The sequence below is a fragment of the Mauremys reevesii genome, linkage group 23, assembly GCF_016161935.1.
Source record: "Mauremys reevesii isolate NIE-2019 linkage group 23, ASM1616193v1, whole genome shotgun sequence".
In the NCBI taxonomy this organism is placed as follows: Eukaryota; Metazoa; Chordata; order Testudines; family Geoemydidae; genus Mauremys; species Mauremys reevesii.
In genome coordinates this window covers 12,373,035-12,399,947 of record NC_052645.1, presented here as the reverse complement: position 1 = coordinate 12,399,947, position 26,913 = coordinate 12,373,035, and the positions used below count along the sequence as shown (strand labels likewise).

The window sequence follows — 26,913 nt, the reverse complement described above, 5'->3', positions numbered from 1 at the left end:
TTAAAAGCCAACAAAAAAGTGTTTAATTTTAACATTAGTGGGACATTTTGGCTACAATACCTCAGACTCCAGTCCTGCAAGGAGAGCCACGTGGGTAGATGTGAACGGGACTCTACCTACCCAGCATCCATTGCAGGCTCCGTCTGGCATTCTCCCCGTGCGGGGATAAGCTGCATTCAAGGAGAGGTTAAGACAATGTGCTTGTTTCCATTTTTAAGACAGAATTTAATGGGATGGCACATGACAAAATTCCCCACCCGTTAACCAACAGCTATTCTGCAAATATTGAAAACCTGGAAATCCAAAGAAGCCTTTCTGGAAGGGGGTGAGGTGAATTTTGGACAGAGTGAAATAAAAAGCTACTTCTCCCCTCTGGAATTTTGCACACACAAAAAATATATTGACAATGGAATCTGTGGCTAACAAGGTTGCTACATGGCAGAGCCACATTTTCAGAGGTATTTAGGTCCCTAAAAATGCAGAGAAGCACCTTGCCACATTTTGAAAATCTTACTATGAGTAAAAATAAAGTCAGATTAGATCAACATTTCTGAACTCTGGAAGCTCAGGTTTGCCACCCAAATCCACACTTTTAGGCACCTACGAGTGGCTTGATTTTCACTTCAAAGCGGGAGCAGTGCATGCTCAACATCTGAAACAAACAAACAAAAAAAATCAAGCCACTATTAGCTGCATAAATATTCATTTAGGCGCACAGCGCTAGGCACCTAAGGTTGACAATTTTCACACTAAGTGCCCGACTAGCAGATTTAAGTTTAAATTACAGCGAAAATGTGTACGTTTCACAGTGCGCAGACGATTGGTCTCTGATTGGCTGAAGCATGACATGCGCCAAGCCCATCAGAAAGCAGCAAGTCAGTAAGCAACCAGCACCGCGACATTGGTGACCCAGAGTGATCTGCAAGCCATTGGCACGCCCTGGAAACCAAGCGCCATTTTGTTGCAGCGGGCTGTGGATAATGGTCCAGATCTCACCGCTAAGACCCTGTCCCTCAGAGGATCCCAAAGCACGACATGGAAGCGGGTATTAGTCGCACCTCACAGGAAGCACAGTGGGAGTTAACGGCTTGGTTTTCACAAGGCACGGTGCACTCAGAGCTCTCTTACACTACCTTGGCCATCCCAGATTTAATCTGCTCTGTTCCCAGAATCTACCGTGGAAGGAGAAGGGGGGGCAGTTAGTCTCCCTAGGGGACCCCGCCCAGCCTGTGGCACTTGGGGCTTCTCCCACTCGACGAGACAGATCCCACGCTAACCTAACAATGAATTTAGAGAAGGGCTGATCCAGTCAGGAAGGATCTGGGGTAACCATGGACTCGGGGGCTCGCATGGGAACAACGGCCCATTTACTGGATACATGTGACGCTCACAGCAGGTCGCTTGGCACCAGTCTAGATGGAGCAGATCCAAGTGACCCACTGAGAGCGAAGGCAGCCAGTCATTTCAGTGAGGGGACGGAGGGGAGGGAGATGCAGTTGGAATCTCTCCCATCACAGGGGAGCGGACGGGTGCGTCCCTGTCTCACCACGCCCTCCACCCCGGACTTGCCTTGTTTCAAGTTTCGTTACAAGATGTCAGAGCAGGTCCCTGGTAAGTTCCCCCTAGAGGCCATGGCCCTAAGGAGGGACTCTCAGCTGACTGGTCACATCAAAAGCCACCTGCCGGCTGCAAGGACAAACCAGGTTTCACTCGGCGTTTCTGGGTTGGCTCAGACCCCGTACGCTCCAAGCAAAACATTCAGGGACGGGGAAGCAAGACCCCACCTGGGTCAGATCCAAAGGGGGCGCCCGGGTCTTGCAGAGCAAAACAGACAAGTGTCTCGCAGCTGTGCTGCCGTCACAGATCCCTACGGGCCCCCCGAGCAGCTGCGGGAGCTTAAGGATTTCTTCATTCACACACGCACACGTGCCCACCCGTGCCCAGATTCCAGGGAACGGGATTTCCTGCCCCGCCACGCAAATCCCCTGGCGGAGCACAGAGCGTTCCACTCCCCCTCCGCTCCCCAGACACAGCCGCCCTGCGTGTTCCGCAGACGGGTCGCCTCGGGGGCGGGATGCGAAGATTCACTCTCCATGACAGAGTCCCAGTCTCCCAGGGGCTCCTTGCCCGGCCCCAGCATCCCTGGACAGGCCAGGAACATGTTACCGGCGTGTGTGCAGGGCGGGGAAAAGATAAACGGGCGAAGGTGCTTCATTCCTGCAGCGGGTTGACTGCTACGCCCAGTCTGCGCTGGCCCCAGCTGCACCGAAGAGCGGAGGAGGAACTGTGGAGACCACGCACGGGTGGGGCAGAGCGGGAGGAAGTCCTGCCCCACAGGAGGTCTCCACGCCCCTGCTCTGGTGGCCGGGAGGGCAGGGGCTCGGAGTCCACACTTCAAGTCAAAGCCCCGGACTCCAGCAAGGCCGTTAGCACCGTAGCGGGGAGGGAGAGGGGCCCCCTCGCCGGCTCAGTTCTTCAGCAGGTCGCCAAGGTCATAGGCCTCGAAGAGGTCGCTCACCCCCTCGCCCCCCTCCAGCCCCCACAGGTAGTCGTCCTGATCAAGGGGCGGGGAGAAGCTGACGAAGGGGGCGGGGTCACCGTAGGGCAGCTGGTCCTCCGTCTGCTGCAGCAGGTGATGGGGCACGTCCAGGAGCCCGTCCTCCACCTCCATCAGGGGCTCGGCTGGGGAAATCGGAGAGACGGAAGGGAGAGCTTGGAACGAGCTTGGTGGAGCTAGGTACATGCGGCTGCCCCGGTGCAGCAGAGCCCCCGGCGCCCCCTCGCACCATGGGCCAGGTGCCCCACGAGCCCCCCATTTACCAGCGGCATGGGAGGAGCCTGGTGAGGGCAGGCAGCGGGTAGGATTCTGCCACCAGGCCCTATCAATGCCCCTGAAACCCAGCCTGCAGCTCGTTATTAGCTTCAGGTGTTCCAGTCTTGGGATCCTCACCCCACCCACAGCTCTGCCAATGCCCCTCCACCCCATCCCGCAGCCCCCCTGCTATTCCAGCCCTGGAATCCCCACCCACAGCTCTGCCAATGCCCCTCCACCCCATCCCGCAGCCCCCCTGCTATTCCAGCCCCGAGCCCCCAGCCATACCCCACCCTGCTTTGCTAATGCCCCCCACTCCCAGTCTGTGCAACTGGCAAAGGGCGGGCCAGGGTTCCAGGAAGCCATCCGGGAAGCAGGGCCTTGCCAAAGGCCGCTTGGCAATTAGCAGACCTGGCGGCTTGGAGGGGTGGATCTTGGCGCAGAGCCCGAGGCAGGGGCGGGTACGGCAGCCACCCGGGCGAGAGCTCAGTGGCCGCCACGAAAGAGAAAGTTAAACCCGACAGCATCAGCCTGGGAGGAGGAGAGGCCAGGCCTGGCCAGAGATCCCTGCAGCCCCAGCCAGGCGTTACCTTTCCCTGGGGAGGGGTCGGTGCCCTCGCTGCTGTCCTGGAGGGAAGGGGTGGGGAAGCTGCTCTCCTTGGCAGGGCTGTCCTCCAGGATCTCCTCGGGGCACAGGTACACCTCGATGGGGCCATTGGTGCTCTTCAGGTGGAGCTGCACGTTCTCCTGCCCGGAGAGGGGAGGGGTCAGCGGGAGACTAGCCCAGCGGGATCCATCACACAGGGGGTTCCCTCTCCCATCCCTCCCTGCACAGAGCCAGCAGCTTGGCCAGCAGAAGGGGCTTCCCAGTTCCCCTGCAGCAGGGATGACTCAGCAGGGCCTTGCCTTCAAGGGCGGGTGGAGGAGAAGCAAAGACAAGTGCATGGGAAACAGAGCTCCCAGCTCCGTCTCGTGAGCCCTAAAGTCACCTCAGGACGGGAGGCAGAGATAAAGTTTCTTGACACCTTAAATGACTGCTTCTTGGAGCAGCTAGTCCTGGAACCCACCACAGGAGAGGCAATTCTTGATTTAGTCCTAAGTGGAGCCCAGGATCAAATCCAGGAGGTGAATACAGCTGGACCGCTTGGTAATAGTGACCATAATATAATTAAATTTAACATCCCTGTGGCGGGGAAAACACCACAGCAGCCCAACACGGTAGCATTTAATTTCAGAAAGGGGGACTACAGAAAAATGAGGAGGTTAGTTAAACAGAAATTAAAAGGTACGGCGCCAAAAGTGAAATCCCTGCAAGTTGCATGGAAACTTTTTAAAGACACCATAATAGAGGCGCTACTTAAACGTATCCCCCAAATTAAAAAAACATAGTAAGAAAACCACAAGAGAGCCACCGTGGCTAAACGACAAAGTAAAAGAAGCAGTGAGAGGCAAAAAAGCATCCTTTAAAACGTGGAAGATAAATCCTAGTGAGGAAATAGAAAGGAGCATAAACTCTGGCAAATGAAGTGTAAAAATACAATTAGGAAGGCCAAAAAATAATGTAAAGAACAGTTAGCCAAAGACTCAAAAAGTAATAGCAAATCTTTTTAAATACATCAGAAGCAGGAAGCTGCTAAACAACCAGCGGGGTCACTGGACGATCGAGATGCTAGAGGAGCACTCAAGGATGATAAGGCCATTGCGGAGAAACTAAATGAATTCTTTGCATTGGTCTTCACGGCTGAGGACGTGAGGGAGAGTCCCAAACCGAAGCCATTCTTTTTAGGTGACAAATCTGAGGAGCTGTCCCAGATTGAGGTGTCATTAGAGGAGGTTTTGGAATAAACTGATCAACTAAACAGTAATAACCAGGACCAGATGGGATTCACCCAAGGAACTCAAATGTGAAATTGCAGAACTACTAACTGTAGTCTGTGACCTATCATTTAAATCAGCTTCTGTACCAGATGACTGGAGGATAGCTAACGTGATGCCAATTTTTAAAAAGGGCTCCAGAGGTGATCCTGGCAATTACAGGCCAGTAAACCTGACTTCAGTACCAGGCAAACTGGTTGAAACTATAGTACAGAATAAAATTGTCAGACACATAGATGAACATAACTTGTTGAGGAAGAGTCAACATGGTTTTTGTAAAGGGAAAAATCAACCTCACCAATCTACTAGAATTCTTTGAGGGGGTCAACAAGTATGAGGACAAGGGGGATCCCGTGGATATAGTGTACTTAAATGTTCAGAAAGCCTTTCACAAGGTCCCTCACCAAAGGCTAAACAAGGTAAGCTGTCATGGGATAGCTCAGTGGTTTGAGCATTGGCCTGGAAACCCAGGGTTGTGAGTTCAATCCTTGAGGGGGCCATTTTGGGATCTGGGACAAAACTCTGTCTGGGGATTGGGTCCTGCTTTGAGTAGGGGGTTGGACTAGATACCTCCTGAGGTCCCTTCCAACTCTTATATTCTATGATAACAGGGAAGGTTCTCTCATGGAATCGGTAACTGGTTAAAAGATAGGAACCAAAGGGTAGGAATAAATGGTCTGTTTTCAGAATGGAGAGAGGTAAATAGTGGTGTCCCCCAGGGGTCTGTTCTGCGACCAGTCCTATTCAACACACAGGATTCATAAATGATCTGGAAAAAGGGGTAAACAGTGAGGTGGCAAAATTTGCAGATGATACAAAACTACTCAAGATAGTTAAGTCCCAGGCAGACTGTGAAGAGTTACAAAAGGATCTCTCAAAACTGGGCGATTGGGCAACAAAATGGCAAATGAAATTCAACGTTGATAAATGCAAAGTGATGCACATTGGAAAACATAATCCTAACTATATACATATAAAATAATAGGGTCTAAATTAGCTGTTACCACTCGAGAGAGAGATCTTGGAGTCATGTGGATAGTTTTCTGAAAACATTATATTTCCTCTATATAAATCCATGGTACGCCCACATCTTGAATACTGTGTGCAGATGTGGTTGCCCCATCTCAAAAAAGATCTATTGGACTTGGACAAGGTTCAGAAAAGGGCAACAAAAATGATTAGGGGTATGGAACGGCTTCCGTATGAGGAGAGATTAATAAGACTGGGACTTTTCAGCTTGGAAAAGAGATGACTAAGGGGGGGATATGATTGAGATCTATAAAATCACGACTGATGTGGAGAAAGTAGATAAAGAAGTGTTATTTACTCCTTCTCATAGCACAAGAACTAGCGGTAACCCAATGAAATTAATAGGCAGCAGGTTACAAATAAACCAAAGGACGTATTTCTTCACACAGTGCACAGTCAACCTGTGGAACTCCTTGCCAGAGGATGTCGTGAAGGCCAAGACTATAACAGGATTCAAAAAAGAACTAGATACATTCCTGGAGGGTAGGTCCATCAATGGCTATTAGCCAGGATGGGCAGAGGTATCCCTAGCCTCTGTTTGCCAGAAGCTGGGAGCGGACGACAGGGGATGGATCATTTGACTCCCTGTTCTGTTCACTCCCTCTGGGGCACCTGGCATTGGCCACTGTCGGAAGACAGGATACTGGGCTAGATGGACCTTTGGTCTGATCCAGTCTGGCCGGTCTTATGTTCTCCCTGACAAGCAGCCACTTCTAGCCCCTCTGGGCACCTATGCTAAGGGGCAGCTGAGCCAAGGCTAAGTGGTCCTGGGGCTAAGGCACCAGGGTAGGACTCAGGAGATCTGGGGTCAACTCCCAGACACTGATTTCCTGTGTGATCTCAAGGAAGTTGCTGTATCTCGCTGGGCCTCAGTTTCCCCATCTGTAAAATAGGGATACTTGCCCTTCCTATCTAGGCTCCTCTAGTCTCACACAACGGGGTACGGAGCTCAGCTGGGGTCTCTGCTGCGGGCCAGGAGGGTGGGTTTTCCCTGCACGCAGAGCCCTCCTCCGGCGCACTCACCTCATTGAGGTCCGGCACCTCCAGCTTGGTTTCTGGGGGGGCCTTGACCGCTATCACCGTCTGCTCCTGGAAGTTGCTGATGGCGCGGATGTCCTGGTAGGTGACATATGCTAACGTGGGGGGTGGAATTAAGGAAATACCAACCACAGACAATCTTCTCAGCCCACAAATGACAACAGAGTCAGTTCTCTGCAGACCTCATGTGCCGGACTCTCCCCAGCTCCCCACAAAAACTAGGCGGGTTCCCACCCCAGTCCATGAAGGGATCCTCCCTGCCAAGCAGAGATTAGAAATCTCTTCTTCCATCCTGAGAGGGTCACAGGACTTCATGCCTCCCCCCACGATGAGGCCTTGACCACCACGCTCACCACTTCCTCTCCCCCGCGAGGGCAGGCGGCAAGGCATTGTGGCGTATGGAGCTGAACACCCCTGCCCGAGTGCACAGGCTGGTGCCAGGCCATCATCCCATGGCTCCAAGAATGCCACTGGCCCCCAGTTTGTTACTGAGCCAACCCCAGAGTCCTGGGCCTGGGAGGACTGGCATGTGGCCATCTCCACGTCTGCTCTGTCTCGCCAAGGGCAGCACAGCTGGGAAAGGCCCTGGATAAGACAGCTGCTGGAGGCAAAGCTTTCTTGGCTGCAGAACCCAAGCCGTGGGGCTCGCCGGCAGAGGAGAGGAGACGGAATCCAAGCCAAACTGTGCTCAGACAGGAAGGCAAGGCCCACCGGGAGCAGGCGCTTTCCCCAGACTGCTCTGAAACAGAGTTCACGTGCTGACCTGTCAAAACTCAGCCCCTACCAGGGGTGGGGGCGCAGCTTTATCAACAATGAGGCAGGAGTTCAGCCCAAGTCTTTTCCCCAGATTGGGCTGCTCCTCGGCTCCTCCCTCCGGGCTGCTCAGCCCTCACCCTAGATCCTCCCTCAGACCCAATATCCCTCTGAAGGTCATTTTTCAGACTGGGTTGGCTCATGATGCAGAGACACCCCGCAACCCCCTTTCTCCGTAACCCTTTGCCTCCCCGTGAAGGATATCTCTGGTTAGTCTCGTCCTCTGTCAGGTGCTTCAGCTGGAGGGTGCAGTCCTGGATGCGCTCGTCCAACGTTCTCTCGGTCTTGGCCAGCTCCACCAGCTCTTGGCGCAGGGACTGCTGCTTCACCGTCACAGAGGTATCCTCGAAAATTCCTGTGCCCCTGCGAAGGCAAGCAGAGCCGGCCACTGAGGATCAGTGGAAAGCAGCACACTGCGGGGGGAGGGCGAGAGCATCACCCGCCTCAGCAGGGACAGCACAAGGGCTCCAGCATGTCGCTTTCACAAGACGTGCAGCTGCAAGCGCTCTGCGAAGCAGCATCGTAAATACATGCAGCTAAACGGCTCTGTGAAAGGAAACAAGCAGGGCTAGAGATCGGCCTGAAAGCAGAGCCCCCCGAGCCAGGATTTTAGAACCATTCAAAGACAGAGCCACGCTGCGGGGAGCTTGGGCCGGTCTCTGCAAACTGGATTCGGTGACAGCTGCTTCCAACTGTGTTCATTCCATCGTAAAATAACCTGGCACATGTACCCCACTCGCTGCCAGCAAGGCTGGGAACATAGGAATCTCCATTGGATGAGATCCCGTACTCCTGCCAGCTCACCACACGTCTCTGACAACAGCCAGCAGCTGACGCAGCAGCGCACGGGCAAGAATCCTGCGGTGGACAATTACAGAGTGGCCTGCCACAGGGGAAGCGTCCCCTAACCCCAGGCAGCCGGTGCTTTGCTTGTGCCCTGAAGCATCAGGGTTTGTAACAGCCAGTGGCCTTGGATCTTGCTTTTGAATCCTGCTGAGCATGATCTTGTGGTGGGGAGTTCCACAGGTTACCTTATGGATCATGTAAAAGTATTCACTGTATCCTCCTTTGTGGTAGTGTGTGTGGGGAAGGGGGGTGGCAAGTGAGGCGAGAACAAGACCCTTGTGCTTAATGTGTGATAAGAGTCCAAACTCTGCCCTGTCCTACTGTCTGTTCCAGGCTGGGCTGGGAGCAGGGCTGACACGCTATTTCAGGACTGTTCAGTCCTGGGATCAAGTCACATCACTGGAAGAGCTACGTTCTGGTCTCGCCTACGGTGCTGGGTTTAAACTCGGTTCTCGTGGAGGCCCTTCCCATCCAGACTCACGGGCCAAACAGTGTTAGAAACAGCCAAGCTGGGACCGTGTTTGACCTTGGATCTTAACTCGGGCTCCTTCCTGCACTGGCTTGGGGACAAAGACCCAGATCCCTCCAAGCCCCTAGAATAGACACAGGGAAGGTCACTCCACCCCCAGACAAGACTCTGCACTTGAACAAACAAAGCCCTTCAGAGCTGACGGTCCCAGCATAGCCGGTCCCAGCCCCGGAGCCCAGATCTCCGCCCCCCCGTCTCCTCCGCACAGAGCCCCTTACATCCACTGGATGTTGTTCTTGGATTTCTTCCGGATGAGCTGGATCCCCTCCAGCACGTTGGTGATGTCGTAGATCCGGCGCTTCTGCACCTCCAGCACCTCGGCCGCCCGGTTCAGGTCCAGCACCCCGTCCTCCGACTCGCTCAGCAGGTGGATGAACTTCTTGGTCAGCAGCCCCAGGGAGGTGTCGTACCGCGTCTTCTCCCCGGGCGACTTGGGGGCTGTCGGGGGCGGGGAGAGAGGAGACGGGTCAGGTGGGCTGAGCCGGGGAGAGGAGCTGAGAAAAGTCACAATGGCGCCCAGAGAACAGGCCAGGCTGATTCAACAGCTGCTGGCTAGAGGCACGCAGGGCCCCACCCACGGGTGAGTGCAGCCTGCAATGGGTTTCAACAGCCTAGCGCAGAGGGGGGCTGGGTCCCTCCCCTTTAGCTCAAGCAGCGGAGGCTCATGTTTTCAGTGCTGACGGGCCCAGGTTCAAACCCCACGGCAGGTCCCAGCAGGGTCGGTTACAGGTGCTCCTATACCTATGGCAGCACTAAGCCGGGTGGGGGCATACTCCAGGCCTGTCCTTCCCCACAGGAGGATGGCACAGACTGGTCCTAACTACAACACACACTCGGCTGCCTGAAGGCCACATGGCAGCCCCACCCCTACAGGGCTGGCTTCCCCCATCCCTGTGTGGAATATCCCAGCGTCACTACACGGCGCTTTCCTGGGGACAAACGTCTCCAGGACCCAGCTACTCCGGACAGAAGAGCCGTGGGGCAATGCAGGTCCTTTGCATGGGAGCCTCCCACCCAGGCCTTCATCTCCCCTCCCTCACATCCCGCCAGCTCAGCACCACTTACTCCTGGGGCTGGGGATTCGAGTGACTGTCCTGCCCTTCCCCTTGGGCGTCCGGAACTCTGCGATGCCTGGCTGGCCGGTCCCGTCCAGATCCAGCTTCCTTTTGGCCTGATGGGCAGGAGAGAGAATCCCACAGTTAGCTCAACAGGAGCACCCACGACCCCACTTTGCCCTCTGGAGACCCACACAGCACCCACAACCAAGGCCCAGCGTCGTCTCATCTATCCCCCTTTGATCACACTGGTCCCTTCTGGCCTTGGAACCCAGGGCTGTGAGCGCTCTGGGGCAGGGAGCCTTGGTACAACGAGGCCCTGAGCTTGGCTGGCGCTACAGTAAGGCACATAAATGAAACCGGAACCAGAACTCGGGCCTGGTCGACAGCCGGGGTTTGCCGCAGCCGCAGGTGCCCAGCGCTCGTGTCGGCCTCTAGCGTATGGAGCCTGGCTCCACGCAAGTGGAAGTTGCACCTGTGCAAATCACAGCTTGGAGCAGGGCTGTCCTGGCTACATCAGGGGGTTGCATCCGTGCAGCAGCACCGGGGGGGCAAGGCTCAAAATCTCCAGGGAGCAGTTACCCCACCGGGTCAGATCCCTGCAGCTCCCTTCCCCCTCCCACCAGGAACTCCATCATGGCCCAGCCTCTCTGCAGAGGGCAATTTGAGCCACAGGGGCCTGATTCAGCCAGGTCCTTGGCACCGGCGGCCGGGATACGGGGAGCAGGAGCTACCTTTGAGGCCAGATTGGTAGGGACATTAAGCCAGTTGCCAGTGCGGAAGCCTGGAGGGGCACATGTACCTTGGAAGGAGACGGGCCAACCTTCCTTCACCCCCAGAGGGGGGGCTGATTAGAACAGATCCATTCAACACACCAGGATCCAGCCCCAGGTTGGGATAGCCCCAGGAATAGGAGTCCAGATTGTATTTTAATGCTTTCTGGCAACGCCAGCCCAGCCTCCCCCCGGATCCCACGCTTAACCCAACACACGCAGTAAGCAGCCTCCAGCCCTGGGGTGATGGCGCCAGCAGGGGGAGCTGTGCTGAGCCAGCCACCACCCCCACCGCCCCCCATGAACCAGGAGCTCATCACCAGGCTCCGAGCTGGGCAAAGCCTGGCGCTTTGGGGCACAAACCCAGCACACGCAGCCCTCTGGGAGTTACCATGGATGGCTGCTCCGCGGCCTATGGGGCATTCGCTGCTGGGTCACAGCCCCACCCGCTGAAGCCCAGGCGTCCATGTCACCGAGCCTCCATCAGGCCGGGGCTGAGGGGCCGCGTGCCCTGATCTGAGCCCGCCCGCTGCTCCGTGCCCAGAGGCCTTTCCCGGGCGCCGAGCGCGCTATCAGAGAGCCCAGCCACAGGAAAGCGCTTGCGTGACACGTGTCCGGTTACAACAGCGGATTCTGGGAACCGGCTGCAGCTCAGCCCCGGGTGGGGGCAGAGGGGCTCGGCAGGGGGCATCGCCCTGTCCCACGAGGAGCGTGGGGGCCCGCCCCGAACCCTTTCAGTTGCACAACAGAAGGGGCGAGCGACCCCCGGCGGGTTGGGAAGGGGAAGCAGCACGTGGCAAGGCCGGGCGGCCGGCTCCCGGCAGCTGCCAGATCGCTTCCTGCCCACTTCCTGAGCGGCACTGGAGGCTGGCTCGGGCGCTGCCTGCCATTCCCACAAGTGCTTCCCTTTTGGCACCGGCTCCTCCAGGCCGGGTTGCAGACCCTTGGAGCTGTATTGCCGGGCACCGCGCCAAGCCAGAAAGGAAGAAGATGGGGAGAGCTCCCTCACGCTGATGCCCTGAGAGCAGCTGGCACAGTCCCACCCAGGGAAGGCCAGGGCCGGGCTAGCACTTGCCAGGATACGGACACCATGCAATCAAGGCGGCAGGGAGCGTTCGTGGGCAGGGCTCTTGGGCTGCCAGCTGGCGAGGGGACCGGACGCTGTGATCCGCCATCCACACCTTCATGCCCTGCCGGCGGGTCCCTGCGAGGACGCTACAACACACCCAGCGCACTGAAGCTAGAGGTCGACAGGAGCACGTCAAACTAGCCCTCCAGCGACTCCACCAGCTCCCCATTCATTGCCAGGCCTGGTCCGCAGAGAGACAGCCTCACCATCCGTGAGCCCCTGTGCTAGCCAAGGGCAACCCAACCGGGAGAGCCCCGCTGTGTCTCTTGGGCCTTCCAGCCCCACGCTGTGAAACGCCTTGCCTGAGATCACACCAACGCTGCTCAGTCATAGCTGGAACCACACACCAGCTCCGCTCCCACCAGGAACGGCCGCAGAGGAGTGCAAGAAGCACGAGACAGACAACATGGGATAGCTTAGTGGTTTGAGCATTGGCCTGCTAAACCCAGGGTTGTGAGCTCAATCCTTGAGGGGCCATTTAGGGATCTGGGGCAAAAAAAATAGTTGGGGATTGGTCCTGCTTTGAGCAGCGGGTTGGACTAGATACCCCCTGAGGTCCCTTCCAACCCTGAGATTCTATAACACCCTACCCCATCACCCCCCAAAACACACTCCCCTCTCAGTGATCACACACACCTGCAATAGGTGAAATCCCGGCTTTGAGCAAAGCTCTGCTGGGTTCTTTATTCTCTAGGAGCTATTTGCTCCCAGAGCAGCATCTTCCATACACAGTGCATCTTTTCCCCTCCTTCAAAACTCTACAGAGAGAAACAACTAGAGACGGACCAAGCGAGGGCTCTTGGGGTCAGGATCGTGACTAGCCTTAGGCTCCAGGGTAGGTGTCAAAGCTGGGCGTTGGGCGGACCACACTGACATCAGCCGTCAGAGAAATGTCCCCATCTCATCTGAGCCGGCACACAAGGCTCCGTTCAAGTTTTGGATCAGTAACGAAAATATCCAGTGGCAAGTTCTGATCAGGGAATTGGTAGCCAAGCCCTGCTGGAAACGCTGAAGGTTCAGCCCAGCTCAGATAGATGCTGAGGGAGAGGGAAGTGAAGCCGTGCCGGAGAGAGATTTGTCGAGACAAGATCTGAGAGGTGACGGTGGGGAGGCTGCTCCAGAGGGCAGGAGCTGCAGAGGAGAAGGCTCTTGAACCAGCAGGGGAGGGTGACGGGCTCATGAAGGAGGCTGGCACCAGACAAGGGGAGGAAACAGAGATGAGTAGAGGGAGGAACGGCACATGAAGTCTGCTGGATCGAGCCCACACTGGGGAAGGTCCCAATCCCCAGACACAGCAATTGAGCAGTTAACAGAACCATAGCACGGGAGTGTTGGAGCAGCCGCTCAGAAAGCCATGGGAAGAGGGAGCCCCCAGAATCAGAGCAGCTGGCAGCAATCCTCACCCTGTGAATGCCCATCCCCTCTTTTCTGCACGAGCTGCTCTCAGGCCAGTCGGTTCTACCTCGGTCCCTGCACCGCTCTTCATGCCTCTAGTAGCTAAGCGCCTTCTAGTCATGCATTAAGCAACATAACATCAGTGACGGGTGGCTCACCCTCTCCCTGGGGAGGGCTGCACGGGGAGCGTTCTTGCCGGCCTGTCTTTTTTTGGAGCAGGAGGAGGGGAAGCTGTTCTACATCTATGCGGCTCGGCCATTATATCAGAGAAAGCAGGTCAAAGAAATGGGTCCAGCCCTTGGCGTGGAAGACAGGGTGGTCTGGGACGCTCCTTCGCTCCTGCGGGCGATGCTTCGGCAGCCTCACCCCGACCCCCGGGCGAGCGCTACCCACAGAAGCCCCTGGCAGCCGAATGGTTAAACCCAAGCACATGGGAAACACCTGCCAGAGTAATAATACCACAAGCGCATCTGCTGCGCCAGGCTGCCCCCCATTTAGGCCCGGAAACCAGAGACATCAGTGGGGGCTGGGGGGGGGGGGATCTTCTTGGTTTCTCCCCCTCCCTTCTGCCCACAGGCGTCTGTTGGCAACAAATTAGCTAGAGAGGGCCAGCAACAGGTGGCTGTGACAGTGCATGGCTGGCGTGGCCAGGCAGGGAGCGTGCTGATGCACCAGAGGTCAGCAAGGAGGATCTGGGGAGCCGGCCTGGTGCTGACTTTTCACTGGGGCCCCCCCTCGCGTTTCCCGCACCCCAGGATGCCTCCTTGAAATCCATCACCACTGCAGAGCTACCAATGCACTGATGGCATCACGGTCCCCTGTGATAGGCCACGGGCCACGCCCTCCCCCAAGCCACCCCACAGCGCCCTCCTCTGGGCGTTCAGCTGCACAGTGCAGAAGAGGCTTGGGAATTCAGGATGCTGCTCTGCAGCCGGTTTCCAAGTTATATGGGGAGGGGCCCATGCCAGGAACTCTCAAGGTCAAGAAAGGGCTAAATTCCCTACCTCCCTGTCTAGACACTCTTCCCCTGCGCTAAGGATACCGGCTGGGACGCTGCCTCGCCCCTACCCCCAAGAAAGGGAGAGCAAAGGTGGTTCTGGGACCAGCCTGATTGACTGGGAAGGGGAAAGCACAGGGTACATTCAGATGGTAACCCCCAGCTCGTATCTTGCACGGCTCATCAATAGATCTCAAAGCACTTTACAAAGGAGGGCAGTATCACTAGCACCATTTTACAGATGGGGAAACTGAGGCACGGAGCAGGGAAAAGTGACTCGCCCAAGGTCACCCCGCAGGCCAGTGGCAAAGCTGGAAATAGACCCAAGGACTCTCAAATCCCAGTCTGGGGTCCTAGCCACTCAGCCACACTGCAAAGAAGCTCTCAGATGACATGTGATGGGAGAAGGAGCTCAGAATCCACTTCTGCGCCTACCCAACGCCATTGGGGGGGTGCTGTGCTGCCGGAAGGGGGCCCACCCTTTGGCTGAGGCACTGGGTACCAGCAAAGATCCTCTGGCCGGGGACCCTGCCCAAATCCACACTCCAGGAATGATGTTCCCCCTCCTTAGACCCTCTCCCTGCATTCTGCTGCCTGACCAGCCCTCTTACACAGCTGTCACATTCCACCCCAGAAGTGGCTGCATTTCAGCGCCGGGTGAAGCCCTCCCCGGCGGACCCTGCAACGCACAGAGCATTTGGGGGTCCGCCAGTCCGAGGGTGCGACTGAACTGGGAGGTAAGAGCTGGGCTGGGAGCTATCGCCCAGCTCCTGAAAGGCTTCGAAAGGCAGGCGCTCCAGTCCAGGAAGAACAGGAGCAGATGCTTTTCTCTGCTAGTGAGCAAGTCCCCAGGTCTCCGGGTCAAGCGTGCATCCCACCCACCCTGCCGTGCCGAGAGCCAGCCTGCGGGGAGCGCTGCTTCTTTCCCAACGGCAGGGAAGGGGACAGAGACGAGGCGGATCTGCAGTCCCACATTTGGAGGCAGGCGATCGGGGCACACTGGGGTTTACATGCCTTCCATTCGGCATGGGGGGGGTTCACACCCTCCCTGCCAACCCTTGCGTCGGGGTCGGAGGGCGACAGCCATCCCCTGCCTTTCCCAGGCCGAGCGCGTGGTAACGGAGGGATGCTTGAGAGGCCCCGGGGTTGTGGAGATGGCGGGAAAGGACAAAGGAAAGCCCAGGGCAGATCTCCTGCCAGCTGCTGGCCTGGCCCGGCACTGGCACAGTCTCCCCTCCCCAGCAGGGGCTGGATTAGCCACACAGCAGCTGGCCAGCCCAGCCGCAGGGGAGAGCTCAGACTCCTACCCAGCCACGGCCCAGAGGGTGGGGAGCAGCGAGGCTGGGGCTCCAGGGTGGGGGCAGCAACGTGGACACTGGAAGAGCCAAAAAGAGAAAAGCCCAAGGGCCTCATTGTGCCCTGTAGGACTCCAGCCCCCATCTGCCCTAGACACTGCGTCTGCTCAGCAGCCTGGCTTCCAGGCCACAGGAATTTGGGAGGAGAAGGGGGATGGAGAGGATGCCTGGGGAAACTCTCTCAGCCCACCCCTCTATTTCTGCTGAGGGGCATTTAATAATTATAAGACCCAGCTCTTCTCTAGATCTCCAAGTGCTTTACCAAAGGAGGGCAGCAACACTCTCCCCCATTTTACAGATGGTGAAACTGAGGCACTGGTTGATGACGTGACTTGCCCAAGGTTACCCAGCAGGCCAGTGGCAGAGCTGGGGAAAGACGCCAGGTCCCATGAATCCCAGTCCAGTGCTCTAGGCACTAGGCCACACTGCTCTGAAGAGAAGCCAGCGTAGGAAGCCTGCATCCTCCAACTCCTCTCAGCCCGGCTGCTCCTTGCCAGCTTCATGGGTGGGGGGAGGGAGGAGCATCATTACAAGCCGCAGAGCCCCACGCAGCTGAGGGAGGGGAACGTCACAGCCTGGCAGGAAGCGGCTAGAAGGCTGGGATGCAGGTGGATGGGCGCCTGCCACACCTTGGCCCACAAGCAAGAGGAGGGTAGGAGACAGGGAAACCCCTCTAAAGGCAGCTTCTGCACCCCCTGCACTCCCGGCGCCTTTGCCCTTTATTTCCGGGGGCGCTTGGTCTCAGCAGCACAGGGCTGGGCTCGCCAGGCCCGTCTGGGCAGCTCCGAGGCCTGCCCTCACCCCACACCCTCGCACCGCAGGGCGTGGGAACCCTGTGCCTGGGTTATCACAGAGTCCCACAGCCCGCAGCTCCAGAGCACACACCCTCTACGCACACACCGAGGAGGGAACGCTGGCAGCGAGCCTGTGCACGAAGGGGACGACCAACTCGCCTCTTCCAATCCCTCCCCTGCCCCCCCGCTTTCTGGAAATCCAGGGAGGGCTCCCCCTGCACCCTTCCACCCCACCCCCGTGGAGGGGTCAGCAGAGGCATTCACCGGAAAAGCCACCTCCAGTGGCCTTGCTCTGCTCTTTCCTCCAGGGGAAAAGCAGCAGCTGCACCTGGGCGAATGATGGAGGCGAGAGAGAGAGTTGCAATGAAATGAAAGACAAGCCAAATACACCTGCACCGGAGATGAGATGCGGGTTCAGACCCTCCCTGCCCAGGAAGCAAGGGCTAGAGGGGATGAATCCAGCCCACTCGGGAGGGGCCATCGGAACCGCCAGAGCAGGACAGACAGCAGCAGCACTGCCAGGCCCGCGGGGCACGTCGGGGCATCCAGCTGTGACCCAAGAGGAAGGATCGTGGTAGCAGCAGGGTGACAATAACTGAGGGCTGGCGAAAGGCCCCAGCTGGGCAGCCCTGGAGGCTGCGGCACAAGATCACAAGGTGCTGCCCGGTCTCTGCTTTGGCCTGGGCTATGCAGTTTCTTGGCCCTCCTGGGCTCTGCTCCCAGAGGCTGGGTGCAGCAGGGCTCTGCACAGACAAGGCAGGCTCTGCCCGTTGTGGGTGGGGCACGGCTGATGCGCTGGGTGTTGATCAGCTCGGACGCTGGCCCGACAGGTACCGTGAACCTCCCTCCGCGCTGGGGGCAGATCCACGACTGGTGTCTCTGGCCCACAGAAGAGTTTCCTCCCAGACTCCACTCCTGGGGCAGCAACTGACCAGCAATCAGCTGCATGCAAGAGTGACTCGAACTCGCTGCTCTGTCCTGGCTCCAGCTGCCAAGGATCCTGCCTTTGGCTCTCTGCTCCAGCAGGGTGGGGAAGGGGGTTTAGGGGCAGCGGAAGCTTGCCCAGAATTCTAGCATCTGCGGCAGCCCCAGGTAAAGAGGATCAGCTGACAAATCTGGGCTAGCACGGCCCAGTCGGGATTTCCCATTCCCCGAGACGCACACCCACACCTCGTGCTCATTCACCACAACTCTCCAGCAATCACACATGCTCCTCTGGCCCCGCCCGTGAGTCATGCTGGAAGAGAAGCCAGAGCCTTTCCTGGAGCAGCGCCCGGGAGCCTGGCACCACTCACCCCCAGCCATGTTTAAAGCCCTCAGAGCAAAACCAGCCTTACGCTCCCCGCCCCGCCAAGGGGCAAAGCTTGGCGCAAGCCCAAGGGATGGAGCCCCAGTGGCCAGGGCTTAAAAATCCTCCCTCCATGCAACAAGGGGGAAAAAATTCCCAGCTGAACATTCAAACCCCTGCCCCCAAGGACACCCCAACCCCAATGCACAGTCAGAAGCCCAGTTCCGTGCCCCACCGCGGAGCCTGGCTCCAGGGGCCAGGCAAGAAGGGGGGGGTCGCCCCCACCCCCCATCAAATTAGCTGAACATGACAGAAAAGCCCCATTAGGACACAGGCCAACAAGTCTGAAGCCACGTTAGCCGGCCAAGCGAACACCGATGCCAACCCCTCCCTTAAAGAACAGGCGGCCAAAGCCCCAGTGAGAGACTGTGACCCACCTAATCCTAACCCCAACCCCAGCACTGGGCTGCAGTGTCCTGGGCTGGGGAGATCCTGGTCTTTAGAGCCCGGCACCCATCAGCATCAGCCGCAGGACGTAGCCAGTGCAACGTAAGATTAAAGGCGGCCCAGGCAGAGTGGTCTTTAGCAGGTGCCCCCAAGCCCAGGGAGGCTGGAAGGGAGGGAACACAGCCCTGTGCTGGCTTTACCCTTTATATAAGCCCCGTTTAGGCAAAGCCGGGGCTTTCCCTCCTGACCGCTGATCTTGACTTTGCAAAGAGGATCTGCAAAGCGAGATCAGACCACTGCTTTTCTGGTCTGGTCTCCCGAGTCCACCAGCGACAGATCCGACAGCGCAGGACAGGATTGCCTCCCCTCTCCCCCAACCCCGCCCGGACTGTTTGTGTCTTGCTGGATATTGAGTGGGGAGGAAGTCCACCTTCCGGAGCCCTCCAGCCATCAATTTACACCTCGAAACACGAGACTGCATTATCCTTCTCTTGGGGCCTGCACAGCTGTAGGATTCCTGCCTATCGGACATGCCGACCACCCTAAAAATCCTGCCGCAATACTTGATTTCAAGGCCTCCTCCTGAAGCAGTGAGTTCCACAAGTTGGCCGCGTGTAGTGTTGCCTTTGTATCTCAGGTGACATACAAGTCTGAGACACACTGGCCCGTTAGCACCCATCCTGCAGGGCTGTACCAACCCGCCAGAGTCCCCGATGGGACCCTAACGAGTTCAGCCATGGAAGTAAAGCCAATGGGGAGAGAACCTCCTTCCCCCACCGCCCCCAATTCAGCTTATGGAGTCATGGCCATAATATCACACGCTGGCCAAGCAATACACACACCGGCCATACCCAGCAGCCTGGCAAACAGAAGCAGCTCTTTGCAAGGCACCGACCTCAGCAAAGCTGGAGACGTGACTGCAGCACACGCAAGAGACTCTCCATCTCCCCACACAACAGCCCGTCTCCCACACCCGGAGGATCTCAAAGCACGTTATGAACTTTACAGAATTAAGCATTTTAAAGATGGGAAAAACCGAGGACTAGATCAAGAAGATTTGCCCTAGGTCACAAAGCCAGGAACAGTACCCAGCGATCCCTAGACTACCTGTAATTAATTTACAAGCCTTCCACATTGTCCCTGAGTAGCCCCTTCTGTTACAAGACCCAGGAAGCAACCAGACCAGCACTTCAAATAGGCACCTCTCCCCACACGACCTGCCTCGTAGGTATTTACAGGTGTGGCACTTAACAGGTCATGTTCCAATCCCTTGGCCAATTGCACGAGCAACCTTATAGGAGGAAATCCATAGGGTTGTGCACCTACCCACCACCCCGCACGCTCATCCCGCCAATCGCCCTTTGTACAAAGAACAAAGTTGGTCAGGCATTTCAAATTCAAATCCAAACAGCTTCTCCTATGGACTCTGCACTCCCAGGCTTCTGAATCAGCCGTCTCAAGAGCAGCCTGGGACAAGCCACTAGATTCGGGGAGCCACAGAGAAGAGTCAAGACGAGAATTTTAATAGGCAGAAGGGAAGCTACACTGCAATTCCTTTGAGGTCAATGCTTCCAAACCTACAAGAATCCCATTCTGATCGCACACAGGTCTGGAAGGACACGTGAAACAAGGACGATGAGGGGGGAAAAAAACGCTGTGAAACAAACATGCAGAGAGGCACAGATGCATTTGTTTAAAGAATACGTCCAGACCTCCTTCAAGAGTCTTTGTGCTGAACAGGAATCAAACTCATCCTAAAAATCTCTGAATCCGCTTGCCTGCCTCCATCTTGGAATTCAAAGGCAGATTGTTGCACGGAGTCATACACCACATGCTCTCATCAAACTCCTGTAAGGGAGGGAGGTGCTACACACGGGTGACGGAGGCAGAAAGAGACTAAAGCAGGGGTGGGCAAACTTTTTGGCCCGAGGGCCACATCAGGATTGCGCAACTGTATGGAGGGCCGGGTAGGGAAGGCTGTGCCTCCCCAAACAGCCTGGCCCCCACCCGCTCCCTGCCCGCCCCCCTCAGAACTCCCAACCCATCCAACCCCCCAGCTCCATATCACCTGACAGCCCCCCCGGGACTCCCACCCCCAATCCAACTGCCCTCTGCTCCTCATCCCCTGACCACCCCCTCCCGGGACCCCCCGCCCCTAACTGCCTCCCTGGGATCTCACCCCTTATCCAACCCCCTGCTCCCTATCCCCTGATTGCCCTCCTGACCTCTATCCACATCCCCGCCCCCTAACAGGCACCCCAGGACTCCCACTCCCAACCCTCCCTGTTCCCCATCCCCTGACCACCACCCCCCAGAAGCCCCCGCTCTCTTACCCAACACCCACCCCTGGTCCCCGCCCCCTTACCAGCAGCAGGAGCTCACAGCCGCGACACCCGGCCAGAGCCAGCTGCGCTCCCCACGCTACCCAGAGGGAGCGGCGGGCCAGAGCGCGGCCCGCGTGGCTGCGGAGCAGGGGCCGGGGCCTAGGCTCCTTGGCCAGGAGCTCAGGGGCCGGGCAGGATGGTCCCACGGGCCGGATATGGCCCGTGGGCCGTAGTTTGCCCACATCTGGACTAAAGGAATGTCGACACTTCGAGCTGGGGGTGAGGTCCCCAGCTCAAGGAGGGATACCCGCGCCAGCTCTGATCAAGCTAGTGTGCTAAAAACGTAGCGTAGCAGCCGGAAGGGCTGGCGGCTCGGAGTATGCGCCAGCGTCTTGGACAGGATCACACCCTGGGCAGCTCACTGCTTGCACTGCTGCAGCTACGCTGTTCGTAGCGCACAGGCTCCGGCAGGGTTAGCGTGGGAACCACCCCATTCCTTGAGTGATATGCCCAGAGGGACACAGGGAACCAGGGCCAAGTGAGAGACTGAACCAAAGTCTCCGAACTTGCAGGCTAGCATCATACCCACTGGACCAGCCCTCCTCCTCTTCCTGCCGCCAAGAGACAAAATCCAAGCGCTGGTGCCCTGCACGGCACCCTCAGATTTGGCCGGAAACGTGATGAGCTTGCACGTGGGAGACCCAGGCAGGATTCCGCCAGGGACTGGTAGAGGGGACTAGATCCTGGTCTTGCGAAAGGGGACGTTTTAGCGAGGACTCCGTCAGCAGGATGGAGCCCGCGGAATTGACATGGCAGCAAGGAACGAGAAGGCAGGTGGGGGGGATTCTGCACCGATTGGCCAGGCAGCCTGACGCCCCAGAGGCAAATGCCCCTTTTGGAGATGCTCACGGGTCAGTGTGAGGGAGAAAGCCCGTGAAGGCCTTTTTTCCTCCTCCTGCTTCTACAGCCAGGAGACAACCCCTTCCCCAGGCCAGATGGCTGCACTGCAAGGCCGGGACCCGAAGGAAGGGGGGAATTAAAGCATGGAAAAAACAGCAGAAGGGGGGAAGCAAGAGACCTCTGGGAACAGTGGGGTCCCACCGAGGGGGAGGGGAATAAATGCACAAGGGATGCAGAGCGTCAAACCCTCCTGCTCTGCTTAGATTTCCACGCAGATTGTCCACCCACCAGTTCATTGCCTAGTGTTCCTGTTCTACAATAGAGGTGTTAACCATTAGAAAGCCAGCACCTTCCACGGTGCCACACAAAGGACTCCTTAGGAGGCTGCCTACAGGGCAGCGGGTGGGGAGAGGGCACTAACAGTCTCTCTTAGACCATTCCAGGGCCCAATCTCTCTCTTTCATAGCACTGTGACCTCACTGCAAGGCTGATTAGCCAGGGATGTCCTGTGACGTTTCGATGGGTTCCAAGCATGCTTTGATTAACAGGAGGCACTGTAGTCCAGTGGTCAGAGCAGCCAGTCAGCCTGTAGGGGGGGGTCACTTCCCACCTCTGCCACCGACTCACAACATGACCTAGGCCAAGTCACTTGCCCTCTCTGTACCCCGGCTCCTGTCCCTCTGTGACAGATGGGCAACAGCCCAGGGCTTACATGACTATTGTGGGTCTTCATCACCGGGAGGTGGTAAAGAGCTTTAAAATCCTCAGGTGAACGGGGGGCAGAGGGGGGTTCTGGAAGGAAAATTTGTTCTTTAGGCCACTGTCATACACGCAGTTTGGTGCGGGTAGACCCTGCACCTGCATGGAGCCCTGTTGACCCACACATAGGTTTCAGGATCAGGCCCTTAGCGGGGGGGGGGGGGGGGGGGGCTGTAAAACCACCTCTGCGAAGGCTACGCTCTGCCTTCAGCCCGGGGAAGGGTTTTAGCAGCCTGGGTCTCTCTCGCTGCACACAACAGCCCTCGAAGCTACACGAGGCATCGGGGGAGACACTTCACGTTAAGCTCCGTGGTTGAATATAAACGCAGCCAGACGCAGACAGCGATGGCGTCGAGACGGGTGGCACTGGAGCCCGCTGGGGCCTGCAGGCACGTGGGCTGTGCAGAGAACGGATCCTGGGCCAGATCAGCACCCACTGCCCGAGCAGAGCAGGAAGGTTATGGATCCAGTGGAGAAAGGGAAACCAAGAGACACGCTCACGGGCTGCCTTCAGAGAGGAACGCGGCAAAGCCCGCACCTGTCAGGAGGCATCAGCAGCCACAGGGGAAGCTGCAGCAGCCCGAGGTTCTCCCCAGCCTTCGGGAGAATACAGACAGGCAGCGAGAGAAGGAATCGCTCCCCGGCCTGCCTCGGGAGCCGCAGTTACACGCCAGCCCTCTCTGCCAATTAGCACAGCTGGCAAAGGCCTGCAACAGACGCTCGGCAGGGGCCTGCCGAAGGGGAGGCAAAGCTGGTGAAAACTGCCTGCCCTACCCACCGTCTGAGCTCTGCTTTCAGAGCCTGGGGAGCACAGCTCCCAGAGGAAGTGAATGATTCACCAGCAGGGCCAGGATCCCACAGCCACTCAACGCCCTTGACTCTTCCCAGGTCAGCCAGGACCAAAGACACTCGGCGCCTCTAGGATCTGGCCCTGAGCAATGGTAGCGCGTCCTCCAGAGCTTTCCCTACTTCTGGTTAACAGTGCAATCCACGCCTCCCCGTGATGGCAGGGCTGTCATACATAGCTCCACTCATCACAGAGGGCACGAGCACTTTAAATTCCTACAGGCCATACCGCATCAGACCAGTGGTCCATAGTCCAATATCCTGACTCTGACAGAGGCCAATATCACATGCTTCAAAAGAGCAAACCGTAACCCCTTTCCTCCACCACATCCCCCCCATGATGGAGAAGTAAAACGAGTCTCTAGGCCTTGTTTATACATCCCCATGTGACTCGCGGAGGCAGTGTGGTCAAGTGAGGACTTGGGTTCTAGTCCCAGCTTTGCTGACGGTGCAACTTCAAACAAGTCGCATCACCGCTCCGTGCCTCAGTTTCTCTCTGTGAAATGGGTATAATATTATTTCTCCCACACACACACTCTTACAAAACACTTTAAGATCTATAGGTGAAGAACAGTAGTTACTAAGGTTGGATTTGCCCTTTAGACAGTAGCCGTAGCAGGGCACCAGCAAATTCAGCCATTCCTCCCGCCACGTGTCTTTCTTGTCCAGTTAATGTCCAAATCCTTGCAGTCTCCTGCAGATTTCCTAAGCTGTCATATTTCAGGGCATCCCTGCTATTAATATGGAATCCTATTCAAATTCAGTCTCCCCACACACACAAAAAAGAAAGTTACACCCCACTACTGACTTCACCCCACTACAATCCTAGGCTGGGCTCTTGTCTCCACAGAGTCCTGTTCAACTCAGTGGAGTTCTGTACAGGGCTCCACCGGCCAGCCGCAGAACGAGGGCCCTGCCCCGAAGCGAGCTCACCTCCACTGAAGTCAATGGAAAGACACTCACGTGTGCCAGGGCTGATTTTGGGTCAGAGCCTAGGGAACAGATGGCAAAGAGCACTCTGCAGGAAGCCGTGTGATGTAGGATTCATTTCCTTAATGCAAGGGATTTTCTACGGCCTCAGCTCTCGGGGCTGGAGTTTCTGATGGGCAGTAACAGCTATTTGCAAGAACAGAAAAGAGGAAGAGGACAGCAGCTTTTCGTGGGGGGTAAACTGGAGCCGAAGGGAAGTTGAGAAACACACGAGCCACTGTGCTGGGACTTATGGTCTAGTACCAAGCCATTAACATTTTGCACATTAAAGACATCCCAATCCTCAGTACACTAGCTAGTGTTTGGTTTTAATAATGTCACCCATCACAGTGGCATCTTGCCAGGAAGAGTTAATTGAATCACACATTTCGCCTGGGTTCAGACTCTGCTACATCCAAGTGACACCAGGCCCAACACACAGCAGGTTTGACAAGGGCAGACAGACAGGGGGGGAAAGCACAAGGGTGCACAGGGGTCAGACACTTTACCGGCAGCCTTCCTGCAGAGGCAGATCGGATGGTTTTGATTTCGGGTCCATGAGGGGTAGCGTAGAGACAGCTGCCCCTGGATGCGGGGGCAGTAGCCACACTCTGAGGGTACAGCTTCGTGAAATAGCTGGCCGGGATGGAGTGCATCTGAGGGCTGCGGAGGCTGGAAGTCACCAAGTCTGCAGAGCTCATCACAGGCATGGCTTTCTTTTGCTGCTGCTGCTGGGGGAGGCAGGCAATGGAGCAGCCCCCCCTTTCTGGGGCTGAAGACACTCCCTTGACTCTCAGCATTGTTCAGCCATTTAAAACAGGGCGTAGCATGCAGGATCAGTGAATGGCCCCCAGTTTCCAGTCTGAGGCTGTCTTGGGGGGAAAAATCAAGCCGGATTTTTTGCTATAATGCATTGGGGGAGGAAAAGACTAACGCAGCCCCAGAATTTAAAAAATGACTGTTTCCTTTCGCTCTCCTCACTCAGGAAGAAAGCTCCAGCCCCCTCCTTTCTTCGTGGAAGATCCTTTCGCTGACCGGCCCGAATTTGCAGCTGGCTGTTTTGATACAAACACACAATTCAAAGTTACTGGTTGTCTCCAGGGCATCGGGGCTTTGCGGCGCTCAAATGCCCGTTCACTGACCCAAGCCTCAGCCTGCAGGAGCTCAGTAACGTGCAGGTTATTGCAGGGGCTGGTGACTTTCAGCTCCCAGAGTGGGAATCGACTCCCACCCAAGCGCGTTGCATTTTTAAAAAGTGAATAATAAAATCGCCCCCCCTAAATCTCTGCTTTGGCTGCTCCTCCTCCCGAGGCCCCCAGCGCGGGAGGGTTGAGCAGCATCAAGCCAGGGGGAGCTGCGCCCCCCGCCCGGGCCCTGAATCCGCCCGAGGCCCCGCCACCGTCTCGCATGGAGCGGCTCCCCCTTGCAGAGCTGGTGGCCGCTGCTCGGCTGCCTCCCGGCGGGGCTGCAGCAAGATGGGGCCGGATTGGAGCGGGGGCGATGGCTGCGGAGCGGCCCCGGTTCTTTCTCTTTCCCTTTCTCCCGCGGCTCCGCTCGCTCCTCGGCTTTTTTTTTTTTTTTTTTTTTTAAGCGCCAAACTACGTGCCGCGAAATTCGGATCTCCCGCGGAAAAAGCCGCGCCCTGATTGGTCGCTGCAACGCGGGCCGGGGCCCCGCCCACCGGATTCGATACATTCGGCGAGGAAAGAGGCGGGGCGGGCGGCTCTTAAAGGGGCCGCGCACGGCGCGCGCCCTTCTGCCGGGCGCTGGCTCTGCCTCGGGCTCGCCGAGTGGGCGTGGCAGTGGCGGGAGGGGGCGTGTCCATGCAAACAGAGAACTAGGGACCGTCTGCAGCCCTCCCTCCCCCCACGAGTTAAAGTGACCTGGGCTGGGACCAGCTGTCAGACCTGTGGTTGGGGGGAGCCTATTGGGGGGGGGCTCTTCTGCAAAGGCTGCTCCGCCCACGCACTCCGCTGGGACGGGCTTTTGTTGCACACAAAGCCCTGAGGCAGTCAGCCACAGGAAGCAAGGGGTAGCTGGGTTTCATAATGGCGGGGCAGCGTGGCCAACAGGACTGGGATCCCACGGGCAAATGCAGGGAGGGCTAGAACAACGTGTATAGTGGGGGAGTTGAGAGCCATTGAACCAAACTGTAAACCCTGGATAGGATGGGAACTACATCATGCCGGGGCACCCTTAGTCCCAGCCCCTATGGGCAAATGTGGCCTTTCGAGACTCTTTGGGATAGGGATTGTCTCGCTTGTACAGCACCTAACACCATGGCACCCGATCCTGACTGTGGTCTCAGGAAACTATTGTGATGCAACTTGACGGGGGGCGCTCTAGTTATAGGCAAGCTATTTAGCTGCCTAGGTTGGCCGATTACAGCCTAGGGCACCCAGCTGCCTAGGGCACCCAGACCAGGTTTTGAGTGGCAGTGCAAGCCCCTGCACCAGGTCCCAATGCCACTGCCTCAAATTTGGCCCGGCCACCCCTTTGTCGTGACGAAGGGGCAGTCGGGCCAAATCTGAGTGAGTTGGGGACAGCCCACTGAAGAGTTGCCTAGATCAGCAGAGTGTGTTGAGAAGCCTCTGCAAATAGGAACTAATAATCAGTCGCATGCCATGGTGAGCTCATATGTCTCAAGAACATAAAGCAGAAACCCTGGAGAGCAGATTAATGTGGCCTTATGTGGTAAGGAAGGTAACTGGGTTTGACCCGAACACCTATTCATTGTTATTCTGGGATGAAGAGTTTATGCTGCACTGCCCTACCCTTTGCAGTCATCTATGTGGGGAGGGGTTGTGAGCAGAGCCGTCCCTTGGGTAGGGCAAATCGGGGTGACCGCTTCGGGCCCCACACTTTGGGGGGCCCCGTGGGCCAGTGCGATTGGCCAGCGCAGTCGGTCCTGGAAGAGACGAATCCGTCACTTCCACCCCG

The 26,913-nt window shown here is 57.1% G+C and overlaps 1 protein-coding gene across 2 annotated transcripts; it reads right to left on the bottom strand.

Annotated features, from left to right (window-relative positions):
* Positions 1-25,835, bottom strand: E2F2 (E2F transcription factor 2). 2 transcript variants are annotated; one of them, XM_039511705.1, is made up of 7 exons: positions 24,483-25,835; positions 10,008-10,113; positions 9,161-9,380; positions 7,772-7,930; positions 6,740-6,854; positions 3,403-3,559; positions 1-2,682 (listed from the first exon to the last, which is right to left on the bottom strand). In XM_039511705.1, exons 1-7 carry the CDS (start codon positions 24,771-24,773, stop codon positions 2,468-2,470), a joined length of 1,263 nt encoding a protein of 420 aa, XP_039367639.1. In that variant the 5' UTR covers positions 24,774-25,835; the 3' UTR covers positions 1-2,467. The 2 variants fall into 2 exon arrangements, with proteins under 2 accessions (XP_039367639.1, XP_039367640.1); XM_039511706.1 differs by lacking the exon at positions 24,483-25,835 and adding an exon at positions 11,162-11,323.
* Positions 25,836-26,913: the final 1,078 nt, after the last annotated feature.